The sequence below is a fragment of the Syngnathus scovelli genome, chromosome 21 (genome assembly GCF_024217435.2).
Source record: "Syngnathus scovelli strain Florida chromosome 21, RoL_Ssco_1.2, whole genome shotgun sequence".
Classification (NCBI taxonomy): domain Eukaryota; kingdom Metazoa; phylum Chordata; class Actinopteri; order Syngnathiformes; family Syngnathidae; genus Syngnathus; species Syngnathus scovelli.
Genome location: NC_090867.1, coordinates 6,943,878 through 6,970,238, shown reverse-complemented (window position 1 = coordinate 6,970,238; position 26,361 = coordinate 6,943,878). Strand labels below are relative to the sequence as shown.

General features: G+C 44.9%; 2 protein-coding genes across 5 annotated transcripts; both read left to right on the top strand.

The window, feature by feature from the left end:
- The first annotated feature begins 98 nt into the window (after positions 1 to 98).
- On the top strand, positions 99 to 18,243 carry LOC125991465 (melanopsin-A). 3 transcript variants are annotated; one of them, XM_049759389.2, is made up of 15 exons: positions 99 to 281; positions 451 to 596; positions 1,782 to 1,920; positions 3,506 to 3,565; positions 7,637 to 7,843; positions 11,705 to 11,841; positions 11,909 to 12,042; positions 13,375 to 13,578; positions 14,122 to 14,293; positions 14,367 to 14,528; positions 14,736 to 14,843; positions 14,903 to 15,074; positions 15,175 to 15,279; positions 16,013 to 16,084; positions 16,562 to 18,243. In XM_049759389.2, exons 5-15 carry the CDS (start codon positions 7,790 to 7,792, stop codon positions 16,757 to 16,759), a joined length of 1,518 nt encoding a protein of 505 aa, XP_049615346.1. In that variant the 5' UTR covers positions 99 to 281; positions 451 to 596; positions 1,782 to 1,920; positions 3,506 to 3,565; positions 7,637 to 7,789; the 3' UTR covers positions 16,760 to 18,243. The 3 variants fall into 3 exon arrangements, with proteins under 3 accessions (XP_049615346.1, XP_049615345.1, XP_068505584.1); XM_049759388.2 differs by lacking the exons at positions 99 to 281; positions 451 to 596; positions 1,782 to 1,920; positions 3,506 to 3,565; positions 7,637 to 7,843 and adding exons at positions 8,003 to 8,286; positions 8,383 to 8,511; XM_068649483.1 differs by lacking the exons at positions 99 to 281; positions 451 to 596; positions 1,782 to 1,920; positions 3,506 to 3,565; positions 7,637 to 7,843 and adding an exon at positions 8,003 to 8,511.
- An 841-nt stretch (positions 18,244 to 19,084) lies between these two features.
- Positions 19,085 to 23,630, top strand: ldb3b (LIM domain binding 3b). Of its 2 annotated transcripts, XM_049759399.1 has the most exons (9): positions 19,088 to 19,330; positions 20,670 to 20,821; positions 20,882 to 20,957; positions 21,976 to 21,998; positions 22,077 to 22,274; positions 22,411 to 22,434; positions 22,627 to 22,796; positions 22,922 to 22,958; positions 23,090 to 23,630. In XM_049759399.1, exons 1-9 carry the CDS (start codon positions 19,235 to 19,237, stop codon positions 23,184 to 23,186), a joined length of 873 nt encoding a protein of 290 aa, XP_049615356.1. In that variant the 5' UTR covers positions 19,088 to 19,234; the 3' UTR covers positions 23,187 to 23,630. The 2 variants fall into 2 exon arrangements, with proteins under 2 accessions (XP_049615357.1, XP_049615356.1); XM_049759400.2 differs by lacking the exon at positions 22,411 to 22,434 and having other exon boundaries at positions 19,085 to 19,330.
- Positions 23,631 to 26,361: the final 2,731 nt, after the last annotated feature.

Below are 26,361 nucleotides of genomic sequence, written 5' to 3'. Positions count from 1 at the left end.
GCCGCTGCAAAAGGACTCAAGGTTCGTGCAGGACTTTCCAGTTGTTTTTCATTCACCAAAAAGAGAGGAGAAAAAAATCCCATTCACAAAAAAACCTGCCTCGGCTTGTTTTTCTTCTCGCTGTTTACCTCATCGCACTCCTCCGAGAGCTGGAAAAGTGGCGCTGAATGTGACGTCAATCAGCTTGGAGCTGCGCATTTTTGTGGTTTGAAAGTCCACAAGCGCCCGGCCAGGACAAAGATCTTAGCCAGTTAGCACAACTTGAGTGGAAAAACACAAAGGTGAGAGTAGTCTCTAAAGCACTTTTTACACAGCGTGATGGAAACTCATCTAACAAATGCCATTAAAGAATTCAAGCTGTACCCCCCCCCCAAAAAAAAAAACGCCACAAACTTTTCTAATGTGTTAATAATTAATATATGTAAACAGTTTTTACTTTTTTTGCTTCAGTTCCATGAACATGGTGCTGCTCCTTCTACTGTGTGCACCTTGACCACCTGGGGGCAGTATAATGCAAACATATGGAGATGGTCACAGCGCCGCAATAAACTGCCGTAATAGGAGTTGTTCTTCACACTAGATGAAAATATATGCCGGTGAGTATTTTTCTATTATCTTTCTACATGTGTTACTTCACCGTTTGTGTTCAAATTTACATTGCGGTGCAACATTGATGTTTTGAAATCGATTCAAATCAGAAATGTGATTTTGTCCGAAAAAAAATATGCAAACACGGATAAACTCTCCCGAATTTACATTTCCTGTACCGAAACCTTGTCGCGTGTTCCCATTTCTAAACGTCAGTTCTTGTTTTGGCTTACAAGAAACGACACAGTAATATTTTCAAGGCGCCATCAAATATTTACACCCAAAATGAAAGCCATCACATGTGATTACAATACATGTCCGGAGGGGGAGAGAAAGAGCTTTGAGTCATAGCACATGTCTTGGACGCACACGTGTTCTTCATCACGTCTCCCAATTGGAAACAAATGAGGTGGAGGCGATGTCGCGCGTCCGGCTAGCTCAGCAGAGACGTTAGCGCTCATTGGACGGACGGACGAGAGACACTTTGTACTCAGAGTGCTTATTGATTCAAGCGGAATGGATGGAGCGCCATTATGTCTGTTGATCGAGACAAATACGCCAGGAGTGAGCGACACAAGAAAAACCCAGCAGCAACCAAAAGAGCGGAACGGTGACGGCATACGCAATTCGCATCGTTTCTTCACGAATATTCTACAATTGTGTAATAGGCCCAAGTTTCCAAGTACAATGTAACCTAATAATTCCTGGAAAGGGGCGCAAAGAATCACAAAATGACTTCGTTTGATTATTTTTTTTTTTCTCCCTCCAGTTTCCCCCGTGGGTCTGCTGAAAGGATCCAGTGTGTTCTTTTTGCCTGTCTGTGCGAGCAGGGGCTTATTCCGACAAACTTTTGTTCGAAACACATCCTAGAAAAACCACAATGTGTCCAGTACGCACCAGTTAACACGTTTTTTAAGCAAACACTCTCATGCGTTCGGGGGACGTTTGTTTAGAGGACGAGCCGCGCCGACTGGGAAATAATTTGCCGTGCAAACAGCGGCCGTGTGAACGGCCGAGCGGGACCGCGCACGCCCGCGAGTGCCCGGACACGCACAACTTTTTTGGGGGAAATAACAACGGGCTAACCCCGAGTGCACGTGCCGAGGCGAAATGGTTCAGGTGTACCTAATATTGTGTCTGTTGCCATCGCTGTTTCACAAGTCTTACATTTAATTCCCTTCGGTCATTCCCAGAGCAGCGCCGGCGTTGCCGGGACGCCTCGTTTGTGTCGAGGACAAATCAGCGCTGGCACGCCATGAGCCACCTGCGGCCCGGCCCGCTCGAACCAGCACACTGGCTCGCTTGTTCCGGGGTGCGAGTCTTCTCAATCAGGTGAGCGCAAAAGCTTCGAGCTTTTACAGGCCTGCTTTGCACCCAAGAGACGAGGCCGCCGTGCAGCTGCGTCGCTCAGCTGCCAAACGCACAAAAGCACATTGAACAATTAACTTGCTTGTTGATTTTTCCGCGGGCTGGCATGTATTTGACAGTTAGTTGTGGTTTGTGTTATGATAACAACAACAGTGGAAGACTTCGGACCCGCCCACCTCTTTCTTGTTAATTGTGCAAGTAGTCACAGTGACACATATTTACGCCCTTTAAGTGGTTGTAAAAATAAAAAAAGTCACTAAAGGCAACTGTTGTCGTGGGGGACATTGTCACTTTCAACAAGACGGAGACAGAGAGGATCTTTGTTGATGTCTGCGTGTTATGCCATGACCCCCCTCCCGTTCAGCCCCCCCCTCCCCCCAATTGTCACCCCACATGTTCTTTTAGACCTTGTTTAACGCGTCATGCTAATTTGCGTGTGGATAAAAAATAAGCATGTCAATTATAGAACCGTAGTTGGTTGTCCCCCACCCCCCCCCCCATCTTTCAGGGGTCCCGCCCCCCATCCGGGAGGCACCATCAAACCGTCCACTGTGGAGGATGACAAAGATGTCATTCACATATCCAACACAATGGCACGCCCGGATCACGAGTTGAAAACACATAAATAGTGAGTTATTTTAGCCTTTTGGGAGCTGATCCAGGCTGGGGGGTGGAGGGATGGGGGTCATACTCCTTTTTCAAAGTCTGTCCAAACAAGACCGGGGGGGCTTGGACATTTAATTAGGGACTGTACTGTATCTTGGCTTGAAGGTTACAGTTGGGATCCAATTTGTTTAAAGGAATAAAATGCAAAACAAAAGTTTTTTTTGTTTAAACAAACTTTTAATGATGCCTATCACATATTAAAACAACTTGATAAACTGTTTGCAATGAACGAAATATTCTTAAGAATTTACACAGTCACAAAACAATAGTTTTATTTTTAGGGAAGTGCAACATCAACAAACTCAATTCTCTCTTTTTGCTTTTGTTTGCACAAAAAGCCAACTCTGTCTTGGCAGCGTGTGTTTACTGCCATCTAGTGGCCACAAAGCACAGCTACACTTTGGCGGCTGTCACCGCCTTGTCCGCACTGGAATTGCAAAATTTAATTTTTATACGTGCCACTAGATGGCAGCAAACCTGTTTCACTCGTTAGTCACTCGATTGCATTGCCATTATAATGTCACCCTTCTTTTTCTGCTAATTGGAGTGAGTTGACATTTCTTAGTAGTCATCAGGGTGTTGCTAAGCAGCTTCAATGCGTTTTTGTATAATGTCACCAACACACAACAAAGCCACTTTAGTAATGGGGTCCATGTAGTTATTTGCCGGGTGCCAGGCGACCCCTGCTGCATAATTAAAATAAATGAACAAAATGAATGACAAGGGAAATGAAACTCAGCCCAAGATGTATTTTATTTCTTTACTTTTCAATCTGATTAAATTGTTTATGAATGCCTTTAAATGTCTTCATTCTGTGAAGCATGGAAATAAGGTTGCAAATATTTGGCAAAATATAAGCAATAATATCTTTTGTGCGTTGCAGGGGTACCTAATGAAATGTCGAGAGGAGGTTGCCACGGCGTCTGCTGGGGTTTAGTGAAAGGTAAATGCACACCTTACACATTGTAGGACTTAGTTAAAACCTTAACTTCAAACACATGAAACCGTAACTCGGCTCCAAGACTTAAAGTCGTAATTTTAACTACTCCGAGCCCAACTTTCAAACTCTAATCTTTGTTTGAAAACCTCATTTGGGTTGCATCCATCTTCCTTTTCGTTCATTCATAGCAGCATCCTCAGCCGTCTCGCTCTTTGCTTCCGTCACGGGAAGACAGGAAGCGCACGTGCGCGGGTTCTCACGTGCGGCCAAGTGGCAGACAGACGCTCACGTCCTCTAAAAATAGCATCGGAGGAGGAGGAGACTACGGCGGCGTTAAATAGAAACCGCCGAGTTATTTTTAACCCGGCGTCCCTCTGCCGCAATCTCGGACGTGATTTCCCTGTTAAAAATTGTGGAAAAAAAAAAAAGGAAAATATGTCTTCTATTTTTGTGCGCCGTCCCTTGGTATGCCAACTTTGGGCTCGCTTGCGCGTGACGCTTTCTCTTCTGATGAATGAACGCGTGCATGGAACAACAAGCCTGTCCCATCGCCATAACAACCCACTTGCATTACTCGTGCTCGATTGCGTTTCGGTCTTCGGTGTGCAAAAGCCAATCGAGCTTGGAAAACCTTGAGAGAAAAAAGATTGTCATGAATAGTGTGGAACTGTCTAAACATATGACTGGAAAAACTACTTCCCAAACTTTATTGATTTTTAGCAATTAGCCAACATTGTGAAATTAATGAAACATTGTTAGTAATTTTTTCTGCTTTTCAAATTGTCTCTGTATGCTGTTTTTTTTTTTTTTTTTTCTCCTTCAATCAATTTTTCTAACCAAGAAATCTTGTCCTCCACTTGCTGACCAAGAAAGATGGATGATGGAGATATGAATGCAGGCTTACTATATAAAAAAAATCTCTGTTGCATTTTATGAAGTGGGCTTCAATCAGAGCAATTTTTGTCCTTAAAGCATTTGATTCCAACTAACAGCTGCAGCGAGCGAGGTCTTTTTTTTTTTTTTTTTTTTGCTTCTTTAACACGTGCGACTCAATTTTCACTCTATTCCACGTCTGCCAATTTTTCTTTTCCTCGTGTTGTCATTTCAGTAATTGCTTGCTTGTCAAGACAAAGTAGAAAACCTTTCAAGTCCTCCGCCCTGCTTGAACATCTCAGTGGGGAAGATTTGTCCACACGTCAGTACGGGGTGGGGGGGCTCAAACTCTTCTGCCCTCATGTCATGTCCTCCAGTCCATCGCCCGGTTTCCCACCCAAAACCTCAGCAGTGGTCTGCTCTTGTTTGTCACAAAAGGCAGTATGAATGAAATGGTTACCATGCCAACACGGCCTCAACCTGCCCGTCAGGTTGCAATGTTTTGTTTGAAGAGCAACTTCCATCCTTCCTTGGCTTCTGCGTCACTTATGTTTTATCCCCCCCCCCCCCCACTTTCCTTATTAATCCTTATCAAAGATTACATTAGCATTAGATTAGCATTTTTCCTGTCTCGCGCTTGCATTTAATTATAAATCCACTTTCTTCATCTCGAAAGACAACAGGAATACACCGAACGTCGCTGAGGTCGGGAAAACCCGTCGAATGTTAGATGACTCAGTGGGAATGCTTAATGTCGCCACTGTAGATCCGTCTTTCGAGTAGTTGTGATTCAAACGAAGAGGTTGAGAATCCCGCTTCGAGTCCCACTGCGGACAAAGGCAAATACTGTTTTCTGCTTTCTGGCTACTGTCAAGCAAAGCGCACTAACACCCCCCCCCCCCCCCCCCTTCCCCGATCCCTCCCGTTTGAAGGATGTTTGTGCATCGCAGTCACGCCGACAACTCCTCGCACGCCTGCGTTTTGTGCACGCACGTGGCGCGTAACCCAATACATACAGCGGGGTGTAAAATAGATTTCCCCTTGAGGAATTATAATCACGCGAATAAATAAATAAATAAATAACAAATCCTCATGCATGCCTGCACATGTGCGATGCAAAACATACAGCGGAATGTGACCTGAGTTCTAATGAGCAGTGAAGAAAAGTTGGAATCGGTAAATCGATTTTGATGGACACAACAAATCCTAGGTTGGATGGATGGAAATTCCCAGATAATAAATAAAATTAAATAAAAATCGATAAAATACTAAAAATTAAATAAAATTTGAAAAAATCCTCCAAATATATATATATATATACTATATATATCCAAAAGTCGATTATTTGGCCTGGCACGTGCAAAATGATGCCATCTGTGTGTCGGAGGACAGCAGGTTGGCCACACTTACGTCCAGATGGCGAAAAGGCGCGAGAAGGCTAACAAGCGTCGAGACATGTGACACGGCGATGTGAATAGCGGCGATCCGCGGCTAAAGGGATTACCACCAGTGCAGACGAATGAATTAATGAATACTAATATGGGATTGAGCCCATGCCAATAATCCACAACATAAGCTATGTATGCACGGACAGCCAATCAAAACTTCTCGTTGTCACCATGTGACAAATGAGCCCACTCCAAAGCCACGTTATTTATTTACATGCAGGACTAAAAGTCGGGGCTCGCTGACATGTCACCTTGCCGTTCACAAGTGTCTTTGCTTGTTTTCACGTCTCGGTGGCCTCTCATGCGGCACAAAGTTGCAGCGGAGAGCTTGTGAAAAATATCTTTCCATGTGACCTCCACTTGTGAACCCAAGACACGAGACGGTTATATTTAGTGTCTTGTCAGCGAACGACTTGTTAGTGGAAAAAAAAATAAAAACACACACAAGTCCGATTGATCTGTAATTCCTTTATCGGCCATGTCTAATGTGTGAAGTACACGATCAGTGGATGCATCCCATGACCGGCAATGGAAAGAAGGTAAAAATGAGAACGTTCCAAGAAGTCTATTTGACGGGATTGAAACGCAACACAATTGGGAATTGCATCACAAGGTCGCGCTGCGATTGGCCAGTCTCACATCATCTTTGAGATCTTTGTGGGAATGTCCCAATTTCCCCCCCGAGAGCCGGCGGGCCCGCATTAGCGGAAAGGACGCGGCAATGCTAACAGTCTTTCTTGACTGTAAAACAAAGTGACTTGGCAGTCAGCTGAGTGGCCGCTCCGGGCTCCCGCCGCCGCTGCCGCTAAGTGTACTGAATTTAATTCGCTGTGTTCACATGACACCTCCTGGATACAGTCAACCCAAAAAGTAGAGCGTCGTCAATTTGTTCCAGCCATAGAGACCGCAAACAATCAGTGTTTTTCAATAGTTGAGTCATAAATAACCCAATTATAGGTCAGAAAGGGACTCATTGTTTTGTTCCAACTTCAATATCTATTTTTTTGCTTGGAAAAACAAACCCAAATCAAATTCCAATATGACACGTGATGTCATTTTCGCTGCCTACCAAGAACCATTTGCGGCCTCATTGGGCAGAATTGGAAACGGCCGTTAATAAAAGCGAGGGGCGATTACCCGGCCGATTAATTTATTCAGCGGGGCGGCAGAGCTTAATTGCCAAGATAATGTGGTCTCTTTGCTTTTTAACTATCTCCTAGTCCACTTTGGTTTCCTGTACCGATTTGCCGATTAGCACGCAATCGGAATGATCGTCGCCGACGATACAATCAAAGGCGAGGCATTTAAGCGGAACGGGAGACTTGCTCGTGTCGCAAAGATTGTTCGTCTTCCTAACCGGCGTGAGGCCCGCCATGCCTGTTGTTTTCTTGTGAGGAGTGTGAGCGTTTTTCCCACAGCTCGGGAATTTGATCTCCGATCCCGATTTTCCTCTCGTGGCTTTCCAGAGGCGCGGCGACGATCAAGCTCGGCGAGTTAGGGCGCATTACAAAGAATTAGTCGGTATTTGGTGGCATTAGCTTCGTATTATTGAAGCAAATTGAACAGTCTGTGCGTTATGTAAACGGGAAAGTGGGTTAACGGACTTTGCTCTTTTTTTTCTTTTTTTCCAATAAAAGTGTCACTATTGCATTCATCTGTTTTCATTTGTTACTTTTCTTGCGTTTTTGCAAAAATGATTATTTTGTATTTATTTGAAAGAATAATATTGTCATTTTTCTTTTTCTCCCATTAGGTCCAATCCCATTTTTTGAAAATGGCCACCTCGAGGAACGTGGCGTTACGTAATCGGTAAAGTGGATGACGAGGTCAAGGGGTTAAATTGTCGGTTGTGGACGTGAATCCAGATTGATGGTGGAGGTCAGACGCGATAAACGGCCGAGCGGTGATGAAGCGCATCCGGAAGACGTTCCATGCTTCCCATCTCTCTCATCCCTCCCAGGTATTTGACACCGCCCAATTTATCTTCCTGCTGCCGGCAGCTTAAATGTCATCTTGGATCTCCTGAGCGCCAACGCTTTCCTGGCCGAGGCACATTCCCATTTCAAAAAAAAAATCGAAAAAAAGTGGAGTTGATAGAGTTAAGGAAAATGTGTTATTTTCTTCTTATCTAAATCCTACATTTTTTTTGATTGAGTTATATCCGAGTAGCAAATGATTCAATAACTGCAGCCCTGGCGGGTGTCTGCGTGAGATGTCGTTTGGCGGACATCACCGCCGAGGATGAAAACTAGAAAGCAGACCTACTGACACACTGCCGAGAAATCTGTGAATATGTGATTAAATGTCGCACGGAGGAAAAAGAGAGAGCACGCGAGACGCGCAACTTCACCCCCCCTCCCTCCCCTCGACCTCACCCACTTCCCGCCCCCAACATCAGCCCACGTAAGTCACACTTGGACTCCACTCCCGCTCGCTCACTATGAACGCGTAGCGCTCACGTCGCCCGTCCTCTCAGCTGGCACTTTTACACGCATGCAGTGAGCGAGCGGAGGAATGGACTCCCGGCTGCCGATCGGACCCGGCATGCCCACGCCGGACCCTCCGTGGAACGTGAGCTCCATCAGTCCGCCTCACCGGCTCATGGAGCTGGTCCCGCTCTCCACAGCCGTGAGTAGAACAATCGCGCGCTTGGTGGATGAGATCAATTTTGCTTTTTCCCCCCCCATCCATGAATGAATGACGAAATCCATCCATCCTCCCCCTGCCATCATTCACAGGGATCTTGAATAGATGCGGTGACTTGTTTCTCTTCTCGCAAAGCAGCTGTGCTGGGTGTTGGCATGTGGCAAAAAAAAAAGCCCCTCAGGATTTGAGTCTGTGAGGACGCGTGTTCTCTGACCCCTCAGCGCTGTACTCAGCGTAACTCGCTTTGCCGCTGTGTCACAGAAAAGCTGACAAGAGCGTGCATTCAAGCAGCAGCAGGGCGGATGTTTTGCTTTGTGACTCTAAAAAGAATCACCCCCCCTCCCCTCCCATCATCTCCTCCTCCTCACCCTGGAGGAAAGTCCTCTTTTTTTTTTTGTCAGGGAAGCTGACTGCTCTGCATAATAGACTCACTTGAGTGAGAGCTGTCATGCTGCAAAGTTGAGCTTCAAAAGTCTGAAATTTAATTAATTCAGAGATGGTTTCTCAAATTTGAAAAAGAAAAAAAAAGTCTAATTTAATTAATTCTGAGAAATATTTAGTTCGGCACGTTATCTAAAATTAAAAAATAATAATAAAAAATTGTCAAATGAACCAAATATTCAGAAGCTCCTGGTTCAACAGTTTTAATAAAAAATTGTCAAATGAACCAAATATTCAGAAGCTCCTGGTTCAACCGTTTTTATTCAGTTTCATGGTATTTTTGGTCCAACAACTCGAGGATTGGTCAGCTTTTGTTGTTGGGCAGGGTGAGCGGGTTTTTGCTTCTTTTCTGCTCACCTCTAGATTCCCCGGTGAGTGGAATTGAAAACATGCATGTGTGTGTGTGTCTCAAAGACACAATGTTGGAATGTGCAAGAAGGTTTGTGGAGCAAGCACTGTTGGATGATTCACATCCTGCGAGCGCAAACAAATGACGTTTGGGTAGCCGCTCAAAAAACATGAGTGTGAGGGGCTTGATTAATGACGTCCATCCATCCATCCATCCATCTTCTTCCGCTTATCCGGGGTCGGGTCGCGGGGGCAACAGCTTCAGGAGGGACTCCCAGACTTCCCTCTCCCCAGCCACTTCATCCAGCTCATCCCGGGGGATCCCAAGGCGTTCCCAGTGGATTAATGACGTGTGACACATAATTAAATTTTGGGGGTCACTGATTTGTCAGAGCATTGCACACCCTTTTATTCTTAAAAAAAGAAAAAGCCTCTTAAGCAAGGAGCAGGCCAGAAATAGACATTAATCAAGCAGTTCTTTGAATGCCAACTCGATGCCCCGCTTTTGATTAATTGCTAAAGCAAAGCTAACGAGTAGCTTGTTAGCTCTGGCTACTATACGGCTGCATAGCCGCAATCAATATCTCATTAGTAGAAATGCACATTAGACATTTATAGATTTTATTTTAAATCTCCTTTCTTTCTTTCATCCTCAAAAGTTTTTCTAAACTTCCCTAAAAACGTGTTTGACAACAAAATCGTGGAAGCCAAACCGCTATTATATTTCAAAGTGGCTATCATGGGAGCATTTTGCAAACAAAACGGTCAAAACAAATGGCCAATTTTACGACTTTGCAGGTGTAACCATGCTTGTGGAAATGTATCGGAGCAAAAACAGAAAAAACTGCACCCCGAAGCAGCATGAAATTCGGTAGGCACGTCTTTTGTGAGTAAACCCACCAGAAAACAGCCATGCCTGAAAAGACACACGGGCTGCCATTTTATTTTAAATCAGCCATTTTATGGCCATTTGAGCTACTTGGAATTGTCCGACACAAACTGAGTACCCCCCTCCATCTTTCAGCGTCTTAATCAAACAAGTGTGACCTAAAAATAATACTTGGCAAGTACCACAATCATGCCCAACATTGATTTACAGTAGCATAGTGGGTCTAAGCGTTCATAAAAAAAAATTGATATTATTGTCAGCCACTGCAACATAATATAATATATAATTCTACGTTTTAGCAATGATTATTTCGCTGTTTCTTTTCATAGATATGTTTCTACGGTTTGTTCATTTTGTGCGCTTCATATAGTGCTTGACCTTGGATGTATAATTACCTATAGCATCAATACGGAAAATATGTCTCGCCGCATGATTGCGCGGATGCACTATGCCCACCTGCAGACACACAATAATACAAGAGCCTTGTTATTTTTCCTGTATTGGACACGGCTCTTGTACAGGCGCTCATCTTCTCTATTGTCGTGCATATAAATTGTTATATCAGTGGCAGGATGTTCGTCTGTTGAGTCGCTTTCTCATTTCTATGAACAATCGCGAGTAATTAAAGCTCCCGTACGAGCGAGCCACCCTGATTCGGCTCGACCAAAATTGTGTTTTAGCGATTAATTTCAATGTCACAAACGCGAGGGAGGCCTACATACGTCTTTTTGTTCAAGCAATGTCATGGTCAAAATGTTCGCCATAGCAACAAGTCTCGCTATGATTACAACTTCCTTTTTGTCTCTTGTCGTTACGCTCCATATTGCATTATTGTTGCTAATGAAATTGAGCCACTGAGTGTGCACTTTTTATACGGGAGTCCAAAGTGGATTTTTTTTTGCCATTAACATGGGCCACTTGCTGGTGTTTTAGATTTGTATGATTTTATTTCTGTGGTTCTTTTAGTTGGAATTTTATTTTATTGATTTTATGTGGTTTTATTTCTCATTAATTTTGATGTGTTTTAACATTTATTTATTTTTTTTAATCCCTGTACAGTGAAAATAATTATGAGTACTGATTCGGGTCTTATCTTTATTTTTTTTCACAATTTCTTTTTGTCATTGTGTTAAGTAAAATTTTTGGAACTCCATTACGCCATTCTTTGCTGGTTTTCAACAACGCTCTTTAAACATGTACAAATTGTTTTCAAACAACTTTCTGAACTCATTTTACCGAGTCTTTAACCTTGGAGAACAGTTTGTAGTTTATTAGCAAGTGATGAAAACAGTGGCCACATGCAGTTTAATGAACCTTAATGGGCACCGTAGCTCCTGTTTGTGAAGATAATTATGCCACAATGAAGATGTTTATATCACGATTAAACAGTTGGGGCAGTTATGCTGAACTCCCGTATGAGCACCTTTGGATTGTAATTTGGATTGATGTCGTCGTAATGTCACTTAAGTTTTGTTGTTTGGTGTTTTTGTCGCCCAGGGCGCCGCGGCTCCGAGCTACCCGTTTCCGACGGTGGACGTCCCAGACCACGCGCACTACACCATCGGGGTGGTCATCCTCGTTGTGGGCATCACGGGCATCCTGGGAAACTTTCTGGTCATTTACGCTTTCTGCAGGTACACACACGCCTCTTGAGTTCCTCAAATTTGTGAATGACAAACTGACAAACTGATTTGCTGGCAGGAGCCGTAGCCTGCGCACGCCGTCCAACATCTTCATCATCAACCTGGCCATCACCGACTTCTTCATGAGCATGACGCAGGCGCCCATCTTCTTTGTCAGCAGCATGTACAAGAGGTGGATCTTCGGCAAGAGAGGTAACCTCGATGGACGGCACTGTAAATTGAGATTCACGCCGGCGTCGTTTTGCCCGCTGTTAAAATTCCATCGGAGTCTTGCGCGCTGTCATCATCACTTACGTCTAGCAACGCGGCTGCGGGACTCCTGATTCCATCACGTGCAGTGTGTGTGTGTGTTGTCTCTCGCGTTTGTGTGTGGTTTGTGTCGGTGTCGCAGCGGGAGTGCAGATAGAGAGGATCAGTGATAGTCAGCAGCGGCGTTTTCCTTCAGGAGCTGTCGTGACCTTCGTGAAGACGAGCCATCCCCGACACCGCCTCATCAATGTAGACTGGAGAGAGAAAAAAAAAAAGAAACAAAAGATTTTATTCAGCAAAGTTAAGGCAATGTGAGCCAAAATGAGAAAAAAAAAAAAAAAAACACGCCGGAAAATAATGTCCATATCTCCATTTTTTTTTTTTCTTTTGTCCCGTTCGTTCTGAATTGGCAGCACACGACATTCCTGTTGCGTTGCCTTGAGATACGACTTCAATGAATTCAAAACGGAACTTCCATGAATCCGATTCATGTAAATTCATCCTGTCATCCATTCCGCTCAGTGTCATCGCTAGGAATGTTTTTTTACGATGAATTTTTATCTCCTATTTATGTGGCGCTGTTGTCCACTTTACCGCCACTGTCAAACTTCTCCCCACGGCGGGTGACGTAATTGCTCGTTCTGGTTTATGTTGCTGTTTTTATGTCAGATGCGGATCATAAAAGTAATGTTTGTTTCTTTGAGCTGTTCGTACGGCCCATCAAATTGGAAACCGGCCTCCCGTTTTTAATCCTGCTGACTGTGACGACCGTTTATCTGGACCTCATGTTGGCTCACATCTTTCTGCACGCTCACCGCTTTCCAAATTCAACCCCTGTAGTCGATTTTGCCCATCAACGGGAAATTCCATCACGATTAAACCCCAAGAAGGCGTCAATCTGGACATTTTGTGGGCTCCTTGAAATATTCATTTCCGACACTCGCAACTAAATTTGAAGCAAGCAAACTAGACAGGTGGGTGATGTGAAATTGTCAGCCATTTGTTTTTTTCTAGCGCGGAGGCAAAGTTTGCAAATGATCGTCGAGAGACAAATCTATTCAAATTTTGTCAAAACAGCCTCAGGACCGAATGACTCGTTTCTGCGCCCATATGTCAGTCGGCACCATCCGGATGCACTTTTATACGCACCTGACGACAGATTGTGTGTGTGTGAGTCTTTCCGAGCGACCAAGTTGTGCGTTTGCTCGACGAATGACGTACATTACCTGTCCCGTGTGTTTTGTGACGGTAAATCTTTTTTTTGTCTCGGCGTAGGCTGCGAGTTGTACGCCTTCTGCGGCGCCCTTTTCGGCATCTGCAGCATGATGACGCTGATGGTGATCGCCGTGGATCGCTACGTGGTGATCACGCGGCCGTTGGCTTCGCTGGGGTCCATGTCTCGCAGGAAAGCGCTGAGCATCGTGGCGGTGGCCTGGCTCTACTCCATGGGCTGGAGTTTGCCGCCGTTCTTCGGCTGGAGTGAGTATCAACTTCGCACGTCTGTCTGTGTGTGAGCGCGCGTCGCCGACGTGCTAGCCGCCTTTAACGTATGTCAACACGTCAGTCAAGTGCGAAAGCAATTGGATGATATCACGCCCGCGCGGTTGCTTAACACACACTGAGTTGGTGAAAATTGTTCTTTTTGCGCCATCCCCATTTTCTCCGGAAATGTCACAGAAACGCAAGCACAATATAATGGATGTTTATTAATGCCCGGAAATAATTCCCATAATTGCTGGCAATTATGCAGGCGGCCAGGTTTTGAGAGATGGCGAGCAGAAAAGAAGAAAGATGTCTTTTGACCAAAGGATACTTCTGGATCACCAAAAACGTGTAGTGCTGTGGAAAAATTATTATGACAAATTAAGAACAACCTTTTCAAAAAAAGGACAAAATAATTATTTTTGTATAATCCTAAAAAGAAACAGAAAACAAGAGGACCAAAGACAGAGCCCTGAGGAACCAAATATGAATTTAGTCAGACTCTGTCGGTATATTTATTGTATGCACTGTACAATCCAGGCGCTTACGTCCCAGAGGGTCTCATGACGTCCTGCTCGTGGGACTACATGACGTTCACGCCGGCCGTGCGCTCCTACACCATGCTGCTCTTCACCTTTGTCTTCTTCATCCCGCTGTTTGTCATCATCTTCTGCTACTGCTGCATCTTCAGGGCCATCCGACACACCACTCGGTCAGTAAAAATCCATCTCTGATGAACGCAAGTTGCTAAAGGTTAAATGCTAAACGTCGCTAACGCCGGGCAGGGCCTTCGAGAAGATCAACTGTGAGGGCTCCAGGGAGACTGCCAAGAGGTTCCGCAAGATGAAGAGCGAGTGGAAGATGGCCAAAATCGCGCTGATCGTTATTCTGCTCTTCATCATTTCCTGGGCGCCCTACTCCTGCACGGCGCTCACCGCTTTCGCCGGGTAGGTGTGAGTGTCACGCACAACACAGCGTGTCGGCGTCTTCTGATTTTTGGATACCAGCCCAAATGTGGCCCTTGAAAAAAAAACATCTGTGTCAACACGCGTGTAATAGTTAGATTATAGGAGATTAACACTCGAGCTCCAACGCTAAGCACCCAGCTGCCACATGTAACATCTGTCTGACCCTCCCTCATTTTTTCCTTGTAGGTACGCAGACCTGCTGACCCCGTACATGAACTCCGTCCCGGCAGTGATCGCCAAAGCGTCGGCCATCCACAATCCCATCATCTACGCAATCACGCACCCCAAGTACAGGTACGCCAGGAAAATAATTCCCTGTAACATCCAAATTTCATCGTATCTGAATGTGGCAGGTCTGCGCTCAGCCGCTACGTGCCCTACATGCGTGCGCTGCTGTGCGTGCGTGTGCGCGACCGCTTCGGCAGCAGCAGCTTCCAGTCCACCCGCCGCTCCACGCTCACCAGCCAATCGGAGAGCAACCGCCACTGCAAGCCCGCCCACTCCTCGCAGTCGGACAGCGAATCAGTGAGTGTCGCTCGTGTCTCATGATGGTATGTCGGCGTCGTAGCCCCGCCCCCTCCGCCTCCGTCCCGCCTCATCGGTGGCCGTGGCGTTTCCTCTTCAGGCCCACCTCTCCGACATCGAGGACGACGGCTCCTTCCGGGCGTCTGCCAACCCTCAGGTGTCGTGTGATGTCAAACATGGGCGACGCTCCAGCCAGAGGTTAAAGGTAAGGGCTTGGAAGTCGCAGCCAATGGATTCCCAAGATGAACGATGATCAAAGTGAAATATGACGCAATCCCCTGACCTGAATCCAATTGAGCACGCTGAATTGACAAAAGAGCGGCTGACTCAAGACAGAAAGGTCTTGTCATCAAGTAGGTCACATTGCTTTGCAGCACCATCACATGGCTCACACTTTTGTTTTCCATGCGTCATAGTTGATTCCATTGAACTTGATTTTTCTTTCTGTTTTCATTTTTTTGGTTGCTTATAGTTTTAATCAGCAACCTGTCAGGGCCTCACATGTTTCTTGCAATGTGGGGCATCTGCCATATGGACCATTTCCGTCTCTTCACGTAATCATCTTAGTTCACCCAAAGCACACACACACATAGAGGGGCCAGGTTCCCCGAGGCCTCCATTACACCGGGTCCAAAGACTAATCCAGTAATCTGGGAGTTTCAGACTTAATCCACAGCTCGGATGACGCCTTTCCACCCAGCTCGCTTATTGGTCCGAGCGAGACGGCAACGGCAACATTTAATGTTTTCTGTCTGACCTTTGACTTTTTTTTTTTTGGGGTCTTATATTCAACCATCTGTAATATACGAGAGCATTCCCTAATCTCTGCTCTCGGCACATTCATGTGATAATCCCGCCTGGCAACTCCCTTTTCTGACACTTCCTTTTTTTTTTTTTTGTTTCAAAGTAAGAGTAACAATCTGTTTGCCTGTGCACAGAGCGTGATGGAAGCAGAGGACATCTCCATGTCGGACCTCGGTTTCCTGCCAAAGAGTCACCTCCCTGCCAGTGTAAGCGTCAAGTCACATGCAACTTTTCTTGCAATTTAAAAACATTTCAGTGTTATTTGAAGTTTGGAAATGGAAAAAAAAATAGGGTGACGTTTGCATTTGTCAAGGATTCAACTTTTGATATACATTATAATGTGATTTCTTTTCTTCTCATTCCCTGCAGACCATTCTCAATTTCCATGACAATATGCGTCTGGGTGATAAAATCAAAATTCAAAGCCCCCAGCCAAACTTTAGACCCCCTGCGGCTATTTTACTTTGAACCTCTAGGCGGCTTTGACCTTTGCAATGAATGAAATCACAAGCTTTTGTTCCAATAGTCCAATTCAAAGCACCTTTATTCCTCATGTAGAAAGGACTTGAAAAGGTTTTTTTTTTTTTACATAAAAGAAGATGAAGTAAACAACATTTAAAAAAAAAAAAAAAAAGATTGTTTTCGTATTTCAGAATACTCACGGTGTTTTTTATGTTTCTCAGCTGTGCCAAGCAGCGGACGAATTTGGCCCTCGGCTCATCCACAAGCCGACGCCCGCCGTCATTGTCACCTCCATTTCCAGCCCGTCCATACTTCACAGCCCCCCTGGTTTCCATGGCAACCACAGCAAAGGCTTCAGCCCCGTCGCTAAGGCGTCGCTGGACATCGCCCGACTGGACGCGCCCTCTGCGACGGCGTGAGCATCATTGGACGGGTAGACGTGTGTGATCCTTTTTTTTTTCCACAAGCGGTATGCCAACTGTTAGCAGTGCTAATTTAAAGCGCCAGCACTCATCCTGGATGAGTAGATGACTTAAATGTAGTTGGCGCACAAAAAGTTTTTGCACAGAACAATTACAAATAAGTCAGACCCAACCCATTGGGGTGATATTAGCACTTTTACAATCTGCAAAAATTTGACAATTTTTGGAGAGATTTGGGGCTCTGATTTTTGCCTTTTTCTCCTTTACACAAAAGAAAAATAACTCAAACCTCCCCCACCAAAATGATCAATTTTTTACCTATTTTTAAGCAAATCCTAAAAGACAAATGTCCTGCCTGTAAATTATTTCTTTAGTGTTAAATTATTGTTTATTGTTAAGATACAAAAAAAAAAAATTGGTCATAAGAACTAAATATTTGAATTGACATCTACCTCAAAAAATTCATGTTGGTCGGACCCTATAAATAAACCTGCAATTGGGGAAAAAAAAAAATCCAGAGCAAGCACAGGTGCAGTGTACATGTCCTGTGATGGATGTGTGAAAAATTGCATCAGCCATACATGATGATCGCTTCTGGCACAGTTGAAAGAAACAGAAGGACTAAAAATAATCCAGTCTTTAAAAAAAAAAAAAAAAAATGTACAGGCACAATTAATATAATTGCTGCTCTTTCCCCTTTGTGATGCCACGGAAGCACAGTGTTCTGATTTATTTTGTACTAGATTTATTACATTCAATATCATTTTGAAAAATACTCTCATTCATAATGCTGACAAAAACATCCGCTTCGTAAGATATTGTGTCAGCAAGTGTGCTTTTCGCCAATTTTAGTGACATTCACAACTGTCAAGAAAGAGCAAGGTTTCTATCATTTGCATTTGAATGGCTCACGTCGCTTTGCTCTTTCCGCGTTAGTTCCCGATTTACGCACGGTGGCTGCTGTCTCAAGCCTGGAAAGAAGTACGTATATGCATAGCATTTAAAAAAAAAAAAAAAAAAAATGCACAAGAGGGAGAAGATGGCCCAACAGGTATATTTATTTTTCAGGTCATTATTTAGAATTAATTAAGTCCAAATATAGTGTTTATACCTTTCTGAATGTTAACAATAAATAATTTTATGAGATGAATAAATAAAAAATTATAAATACATTCAGGGAAAAAAAAAAAAAGCGAAATTAATGTGTCTGTAAATACTCGCCCGTCATCCTTTGCCCAACTCTGCACTATATGGACAAATATATTGGGACACGGTGGCTATTGCTTCAACACTACATGCATTGTTTACATCAAGAGAGCTATAGTTTTGGTGTCCCCATAGTCCTTGAGGAGGGGACTGTAAATATCGTAAAGGATCACGGAAGGCTAAGCCCCATTTTGTTTATTCTTTGTACAAAAAAAAAAATGTCTCCGATGGTAGTTTTTATTTATTTTTCTAAATAAACTGGTTGCTTCACTGTGTGAGAAGATGTGATGCTGATGTTGTCGTGTGTGAGTGCGTCTATGTCGAGAGCGTGCCCGCCATTGAGGCAAGCGATGATGATGATGATGATGATGATGATGATGATTGATGATGATGATGACACATCTGCACAAGACACAGGTGATCTGCTTAACCTTTCCAGTCTGCCTGTGGAACTGTGGCGCCCTCTACAGGTAAGACACCACACAAAACACCTGCGTTAAAAAAAAAAAAAAATCTTAATCAAGGGATTGATAACTATCTCATCACCACCTCGCACACACATTTGATCTTCCAGCCTATTGTTATGATTATTTTTAACACCACAGGTGGTCACATGGCACCCACACACATCATATTGATCTTTTCATCTTCTGAAATCCTCTTAGTGCTTTTTATTCATTATCGACTTTTATTTTCGGTACTTGCAGATCAAAGTTAAAGCAAGCCGTCGGCGGCTTGCATAAAATGTGTTGCAGTAAGACGACAGGTCTATATTGGCCGCATGTGCTTGGGCACCAAAGCATTCTGGAGCTTCTGGTTACAAGCCTTTTAAGGGGCCACAGGGCCCCCCCTCCCACGTACCCCCTTGTTGCTATTCTTAGGCTTGTTGCTTGCAGCTAGCCTGAAGGCCACCAGTGCATCCACATTGTTCATATTTAAATCCATATTATAATCGCCCCCCCCAAAAAAGACTCAATTGTGTTGTTTTGATGGTAAAATTAATATTAGGAGGTGAGTTTGGGGTGTGGTCTGTCTCTTCTTGTGTGTATTTGTTTGTCCTGACAGCGCCTGAACACACCCCCTAGCAGCCCCCCCCCCCCTCCCGCAACGCCCCACCAGCGTTGCGCGTCCAGGCCCTTGACGTGAGGATCAGCGGCAGAGGTCCGAAGCGGGGGGTGCTGCACACGACACCAGCAGGATAGCAGGGCCAACGAGGAGAGCCAGGACTCCCAAAAACCAGGCAAGCGAGCGCTTCCAGAAGCCGACATGAGCACGTACACGGTGACGCTGAACGGCCCGGCGCCGTGGGGCTTCCGGCTGCAGGGCGGGAAGGACTTCAACATGCCCCTCACCATCTCCAGGGTAAGAGCGCCGTGAGAAGAATACTGATGAAAACATCACGGCAGGAAGATGACAACGGAGGATTTTGTGCACTTTGACCCCTTGTCTGTGCTTGTGGATGTGTTCTGTCATTTTGCAATCCACAGCTCAAAATAGTCCAAGGTAATTTATTTAATCACATCATAAATAATCCAGTGAATCAAATCGTGACAACAACAGAATCCACTGGTATGAAATCAAACCGATTGGAATTAGAGACCATCCCAAAAGAGTTGGAGAGAAAATTAGTGACGTAAGTAAATATTACACCTCAGCTCTGTTTACATTTCTATGCGGGTGCACCCCACAGTTTATGGATACCAAACTGTGGAAGCACATGTGGAAGGCAACCCACATGGTTATCATTGATAACAAAACATTTTTATAATAAATGAAAACAAACTAAAAGCGCATTTTACTAATTAAGGTAAACACGTCCTTCATTTTTATCTTTGTGGATTAATATCATACATTGGGGATTCATTTGAATTTTTTTTATTTTAGTATCGGGGAGGTCTTTGGTCCTTGGCAGGCACTTTGGTTTATTTACAGCTTCCCCTTTAAATAGCAAGATGAGCATGGAGGGGGCACTCACCTATCCCGGGGCCTTTTGGCTCCTCGATAAGTGGAAAAGTTAACACGTAAATTCCCCGAATGACGGAGCGTGTATTGTTCCCTGATCCGGTCTGGTATTTCGGGTTCCCGTCTCGATGGAGATAAAGTTGATGCAACATCGACCGGCCTAGGCGGCTCCCGTTTCAGACCAACTTCTAAGAAAAGAAAGCCGAGAGCGAGAGAGAATGCCTTGTTCGCATCTTGTTAGCCAACTTGAGGCCAATGACATTTTGGCAACATTTTAAAACTCCACTCAATTTTATTTATAGAACGCTTCAAAACCAACCTTTAATAGTTAGCCACCTCAGATTGTGTTTGTCTGTAGTGCTCAAAAGTCTAAATGCAAAAAAAAACCTAAAGAAATTGAAGTATTCTAAGAAAAAAAAAAAAAAGTCTATTATTGAACTGATCATGTAAAATGTTGACGCAAGAAGGAAGTCAGATTGCGGAACGTAAACAGAAATTTCAGATGAGTGAATGTCAGTGACAGGTGTGGATGCGGGCACGTGCATGTGCGCGTGCTCGTGCGTGCCCCTGCATCGGGTCACTCGTCGGCAGGCATCAACAGCCTGGCATATTTTTAACTCTTTTAACGAGTTGACTGTAAATTTAGACCTGATACTGTCAGTCGTGTCTTAAAGGGCCAGCAAAAAAAAAAAAGGCAATCAAAACACAAACTAAAAGCATTCTTGACTTTGTTTGACAGATAACGCCCGGCAGCAAGGCGTCGGGTGGCAGCTTGGCGCAGGGTGACATCATCTCGGCCATCGACGGCATCAGCACTGATGGCCTGACGCACTTGGAGGCCCAGAACAAGATCAAGTTGGCCACCAGCAGACTCGTGCTCAGCATGCAGAAGTAAGCAAACACACGCCTTTAGTAAAAATAATAATAATAAATGTATTTTTGAATGATCAGGTCGAGACGTCCTGCACCCGTCCCCATAGCCACCCCCAGAATGGACTCCCCCATGCCTATCATCCCCCACCAGAAGGTACACTGCTGTTATTTTTATGACGCATACAAACCAGCTTTATTCGCCTTCTAGCTCGTGTTGCATTTTGCTGCCCTCTTGTGGTCTGTTTTTGAAGTGTGGCTGCTTGAATTTTAACAAGGGGGGGAATCAAACCACATTTGGCTTCATGGATAAAGTGGTTCCATCAATTTCACAAACAGTTTTTCAAAAGTCTCAAGAGCTTTGAGAGATGACTAAAACCAGTTTCATTGGTACAAAGAAAACATTGTGGCTGACGAGTTCCCCTCTGCAATTTTAGAAAATTTCAGTTAATATTGTTTGCCAAATAGCGATGACGTATACTCGGCTTTGATTCATTCATAACTGGAAATCTGTTGAGAAAGCTCTTGCGATTGCAGAAGGCCATTTTTGATTTCCTTTTTTTTTTTTTTAATTGTGGCAGATGGTCAGCCACTTTTGAAAACTATTCTGCTAAGTGCTAAGGTATGGCAGCGTTAGTAAAAGAGAGTCAGGGTTGCCATTTCGGGGTTGGGCGTTACCACGGCAACCTTCAAAAGCATCTTTAAGGTTGCTCTGCATCCTGAGCTCTCTTTGTCTCCTCGCCTCCGCCGATAAGTCAGGTGTCACGGGCATGTGCCGGACCTGACGCCGAGGCCTCGTTGGACCGGGTCAGCTGTCCGACATGCTGGCGGAATGTTCTGAGCCTGTCACACATTATCTGCTGCGGGTGCAGATAGGGTGTCCCGGACTGTGTGTGAGATAGGTACACTCATGACATAAGTGGATCAGGTGGTGCGTGTTGGTCCAGGTATTTGAAGCGCGTCCAGGCTATTTAGGGCCTTCTCTGTCCGTGTCATGTGATAGAGAACCCCTTGCTCTTGTCGCTCACACTCAGGGTTGCCAGAGGGGAGGTGCCATCTGCATGTGTGTGTGTTGGCGACAATGATGATGATGATGGAGGTTACGCCCATTGGAGAGTGACATGATGTCACCAGTGTGTCTAATTTCTCTTTCTTTGTGTGTTTGTATGATGTAGGTCATCGCCAACACACCTGCAAAGTCAGTATCCGTTCTTGCGAGTGATGCTGTAAAAAGGTGACTTGCGTAACGAGCGCCCCCTGTCTTTTTGCGGGACAGCGTGGAGTACACTCCCAGCTTCAACCCGATCGCCCTGAAAGACTCGGCCCTGTCCACCCACAAGCCCATCGAAGTGCGCGGCCCCGGCGGCAAGGCCACCATCGTGCACGCGCAGTACAACACGCCCATCAGCATGTACTCACAGGATGCCATCATGGATGCCATCGCCGGGCAGTCGCAGGCTAAAGGTCACGAAGGGTGAGCACGCCATACCAACCCCATCCCACCCCTCGCCGAAGTCGTCACTATGTGTGGTTTCGCCCACTTTGCTCTTGCTCATTTCATCCCTCCCTCCCTCCTCATCCTCCCCGCCGCCGCCTGGTCGTGACCTCAGTGAGGAGGCGGGATCTTCCCTGGCGTGAGTACCACCCATCATGATAACACTTAAAAGGGGACATTTTATAATTCCGCTTTTTTGTTTTAAATCCCGCAGACGCGTTATACATTGGGGGGGCTAATCTGTCCAGCTCCATACATTGCTGCTTGTTCCCACACCTGCTTGTCTTAAAAGTGCAAATACTTATTGTGTGTGTGTGTGTGTGTGTGTCAGCGGGGTGCTGCCCATGAAGGACCCAGTGGTGGACTGCGCCTCGCCCGTGTATCAGGCGGTCATCAGGCCCACTGACAACTCACTGGACTTGTCCGAGTGGGCTCGCCGCGCCGCCAACCTGCAGTCCAAAAGCTTCAAGATGCTGGCGCACATCACCGGAACCGAATACAGTCAGTCGCCACTCAACTATTTGAGAAGGACTGCCCTAAAAAGAATCCAACTTTATTTATTATCTGTGTAGTGTAAATGCATGTTCTTGCGCCATCTTAACGAATCCTCTTGTCTGCCCAAAAAGTGCAAGATCCAGATGAGGAAGCTCTGCAGAAGTCGAGGTAAGCCCAACTTTCAGGAGTGGGACGATTACCCACACCCCATTTCGACCACCACCACTACCTGTTTTGCAAACTCGATCGCTTACTTGTGTTGCCCCCGCTCCAACATGACCTCTGGCCACATCCCACAGAGAGAAGTTTGAGTCGGAGATGCGAGGTCCTCGTTTCGCCAAGCTGAGGAAATGGCACCATGGATTGTCTGCACAAATCCTCAACGTACAGAACTGAAGTCAACGTGGAGGACCCGGAAAGCAAGGAAAGAAAGAAAGAAAGAAAGGGACATGGAGCAACTAAAAAAACACACAGCAAATCAATGAATAAGCCAACGCTGGAGAAACGTGAGATCTGTTTCAATCAGTAGAATCTGTTTAGTGTGAGAGATAGACTGAATACCGCATATACTGCAAACAGTATATATAGCCTAGGTACAATATATGTACGTGTGTGTCATGAGTCTGCTGCTGAGATCTGCATATTGTGTTTCCCCTGCGCTCCAGAGAAGTGTACAAAAATAACACACATACGTTCAGTCCTCATTCGCAAACGTGACGAGATGTTTGGACATGCGCACAAAGGCAGTTATGTAAAAATGCACTCAAAGCACGCTCATGTCAATGTGAATACATAAATGATTTCCTTAAAATGACATCTCGAATATAATTTGCAATAATATTGTGGAGTTTTGTGCTTTTTATTCCCACAGAAAAAAAGGATACTGTACATTAATTGATATTTAAGTCAAGGTTAAATGTGTGTGTGTGTGTTGGGAGGGGGTCAAGCTTTGAAAACCTAACTCAAGTTTGAAACCCTAACACAAGTTTAAAACCCTACTTTGGAAGCCTAACCATAGATTGAACCCAAATTCCAACCCCACTTAACTCCATAGGTGTCACAGTGTCCCTGAGGCAAAAGGGCCACCTGGTGGTTTCACAATGCATTACAGCACAAAAGTTTACTTTGTCTTCAGCTTGTTTGACTTGCAGAAATATGAACTCAGTGGACATAAATATGAATCCGTGTCTGGAATGAGTGAGTAAAAGTCCACATTTCACAGGGGTGGGGAGCCGAATCCTACATCTGAGGTGTTCGAGCGCAGCGACGGAGACACTCGCCAAACGTGGCGAGCTCGGCGGTCGTCCCGCTTGCACTTCGAGTCATTCTTATCCGTTCAGTATTTCGTGGCGCGCGCGTTGGGTAAGTACAAATTAGTGTTGGCTCGTGAGTGAACGAATCATCGTTCTTTTTTCAGTTCATATGACTTCAACCAGTAGGTGTCGGTAATGCCCATTGAAGCTGGTGCCACCTCGCTGTAAAACAAAACGAAGAAGAAAATGACGTCACTTCCTTTGCAGGAACGAGTCGCGGGTTGCATTTCTCGCTCACCAACTAACGAATTTGTGAGTAAGTGATTCGCATTTCCAGCATTTCCAGTTCATCACGAGAACGGATCAGTGAAGGAATGAATCCTGACTTTCCCTTTCGCGAAGGAGTCAACGGTTCAGCTGCATTCCTTTCCGTGCATCAACGGATCAGTCAGTGAGGGTGTTGCGTCTCCCTCCTGGCGTCGACTACGTAAGCCAGAATGTCGATTTACCATTTACCAAGGAAAGAAAGAACCACTCACTGAAACACCATTTCTTTTATGCGCGTTTTCTCCAAGCTAACGGCTAACTTTATTGCATGCAGGGATGCGCCGTTCTGCAACAACGGGGAGATTATGCTTCTCTTTGGGTAATCTTGATTATATAACACTTATAGTAGTTTTTAAATAAGGTGTATGCGCCTAAATATTGTTATCCAATATATCTACTGCAATTTCACATTGGATTGCTGGTTTAAAATGTACTTTTAATATTATTATTTTTAATAAACATTTATGTTAAAACTTGTCTGGTGTTTTATTCCTTGTTTTTATTTTTTGGGCATGAAAATAAACATTTGACATTTGGTTAACTGCCTTATATGACAATATGTATATGTGTTTTACGTTGTGTAATATGTGTTGGTGTCCCCCAAAATAAAGAAGTAGTCAAATACACATTCTTGACACGTACAAAAAATGCATAAAGTTATTAGGTACACTTGAAAATGGCGGTGTACCTAATGGAGTGTCCAAGTGACGTCACAGATCAAACAGCCAATCAGAAAGTGGGGGTGTGACTCCCTCGTTAAGTGCAGGTGCGTGAAAAGTTTTAGCTTCTTTCACGTTCTGAAGGAGCTAAAACTTTTCACGCACCTGCACTTAATGAGGGTCACTTGGAAAACATGTTGGAACGCGGCCCCGAGGACTAGAGCTTGATACCTGTGACCTTTGACCATGATATTTCCCTAATAAAGTGGCCTGTTATTAGGTACACTTGAAAATGGCGGTGTACCTAATGGAGTGTCCAAGTGACGTCACAGATCAAACAGCCAATCAGAAAGAGGGGGTGTGACTCCCTCGTTAAGTGCAGGTGCGTGAAAAGTTTTAGCTTCTTTCACGTGCTAAAGGAGCTAAAAGTTTTCACGCACCTGCACTTAACGAGGGTCACTTGGAAAACATGTTGGAACGCGGCCCCGAGGACTAGAGCTTGACACCTGTGACCTTTGACCATGATATTTCCCTAATAAAGTGGCCTGTTATTAGGTACACTTGAAAATGGCGGTGTACCTAATGGAGTGTCCAAGTGACATCACAGATCAAACAGCCAATCAGAAAGTGGGGGTGTGACTCCCTCGTTAAGTGCAGGTGCGTGAAAAGTTTTAGCTTCTTTCACGTGCTAAAGGAGCTAAAAGTTTTCACGCACCTGCACTTAACGAGGGTCACTTGGAAAACATGTTGGAACGCGGCCCCGAGGACTAGAGCTTGACACGTGACCTTTGACCATGATATTTCCCTAATAAAGTGGCCTGTTATTATGTACACTTGAAAATGGCGGTGTACCTAATGGAGTGTCCAAGTGAAGTCACAGATCAAACAGCCAATCAGAAAGTGGGGGTGTGACTCCCTCGTTAAGTGCAGGTGCGTGAAAACTTTTAGCTTCTTTCACGTGCTAAAGGAGCTAAAAGTTTTCACGCACCTGCACTTAACGAGGGTCACTTGGAAAACATGGAACGCGGCCTGTTATTAGGTACACTTGAAAATGGCGGTGTACCTAATGGAGTGTCCGTGTGATTCCCTCGTTAAGTGCAGGTGCGTGAAAACTTTTAGCTCCTTTAGCACGTGAAAGAAGCTAAAAGTTTTCACGCACCTGCACTTAACGAGGGAGTCACACCCCCACTTTCTGATTGGCTGTTTGATCTGTGACGTCACTTGGACACTCCATTAGGTACACCGCCATTTTCAAGTGTACCTAATAACAGGCCACTTTATTAGGGAAATATCATGGTCAAAGGTCACAGGTGTCAAGCTCTAGTCCTCGGG

Coding starts and splice junctions, on each gene's coding strand:
- LOC125991465 (XM_049759388.2), top strand. CDS start 8,398: ATGGACTCCCGGCTGCCGATCGGACCCGGCATGCCCACGCCGGACCCT. Junction 12,043..13,374: donor GTGGATCTTCGGCAAGAGAG/GTAACCTCGATG, acceptor GTCTCGGCGTAG/GCTGCGAGTTGTACGCCTTC. Junction 13,579..14,121: donor GCCGCCGTTCTTCGGCTGGA/GTGAGTATCAAC, acceptor TGTACAATCCAG/GCGCTTACGTCCCAGAGGGT.
- ldb3b (XM_049759399.1), top strand. CDS start 19,235: ATGAGCACGTACACGGTGACGCTGAACGGCCCGGCGCCGTGGGGCTTC. Junction 21,999..22,076: donor ATCGCCAACACACCTGCAAA/GTCAGTATCCGT, acceptor TTTGCGGGACAG/CGTGGAGTACACTCCCAGCT. Junction 22,435..22,626: donor GAGGCGGGATCTTCCCTGGC/GTGAGTACCACC, acceptor TGTGTGTGTCAG/CGGGGTGCTGCCCATGAAGG.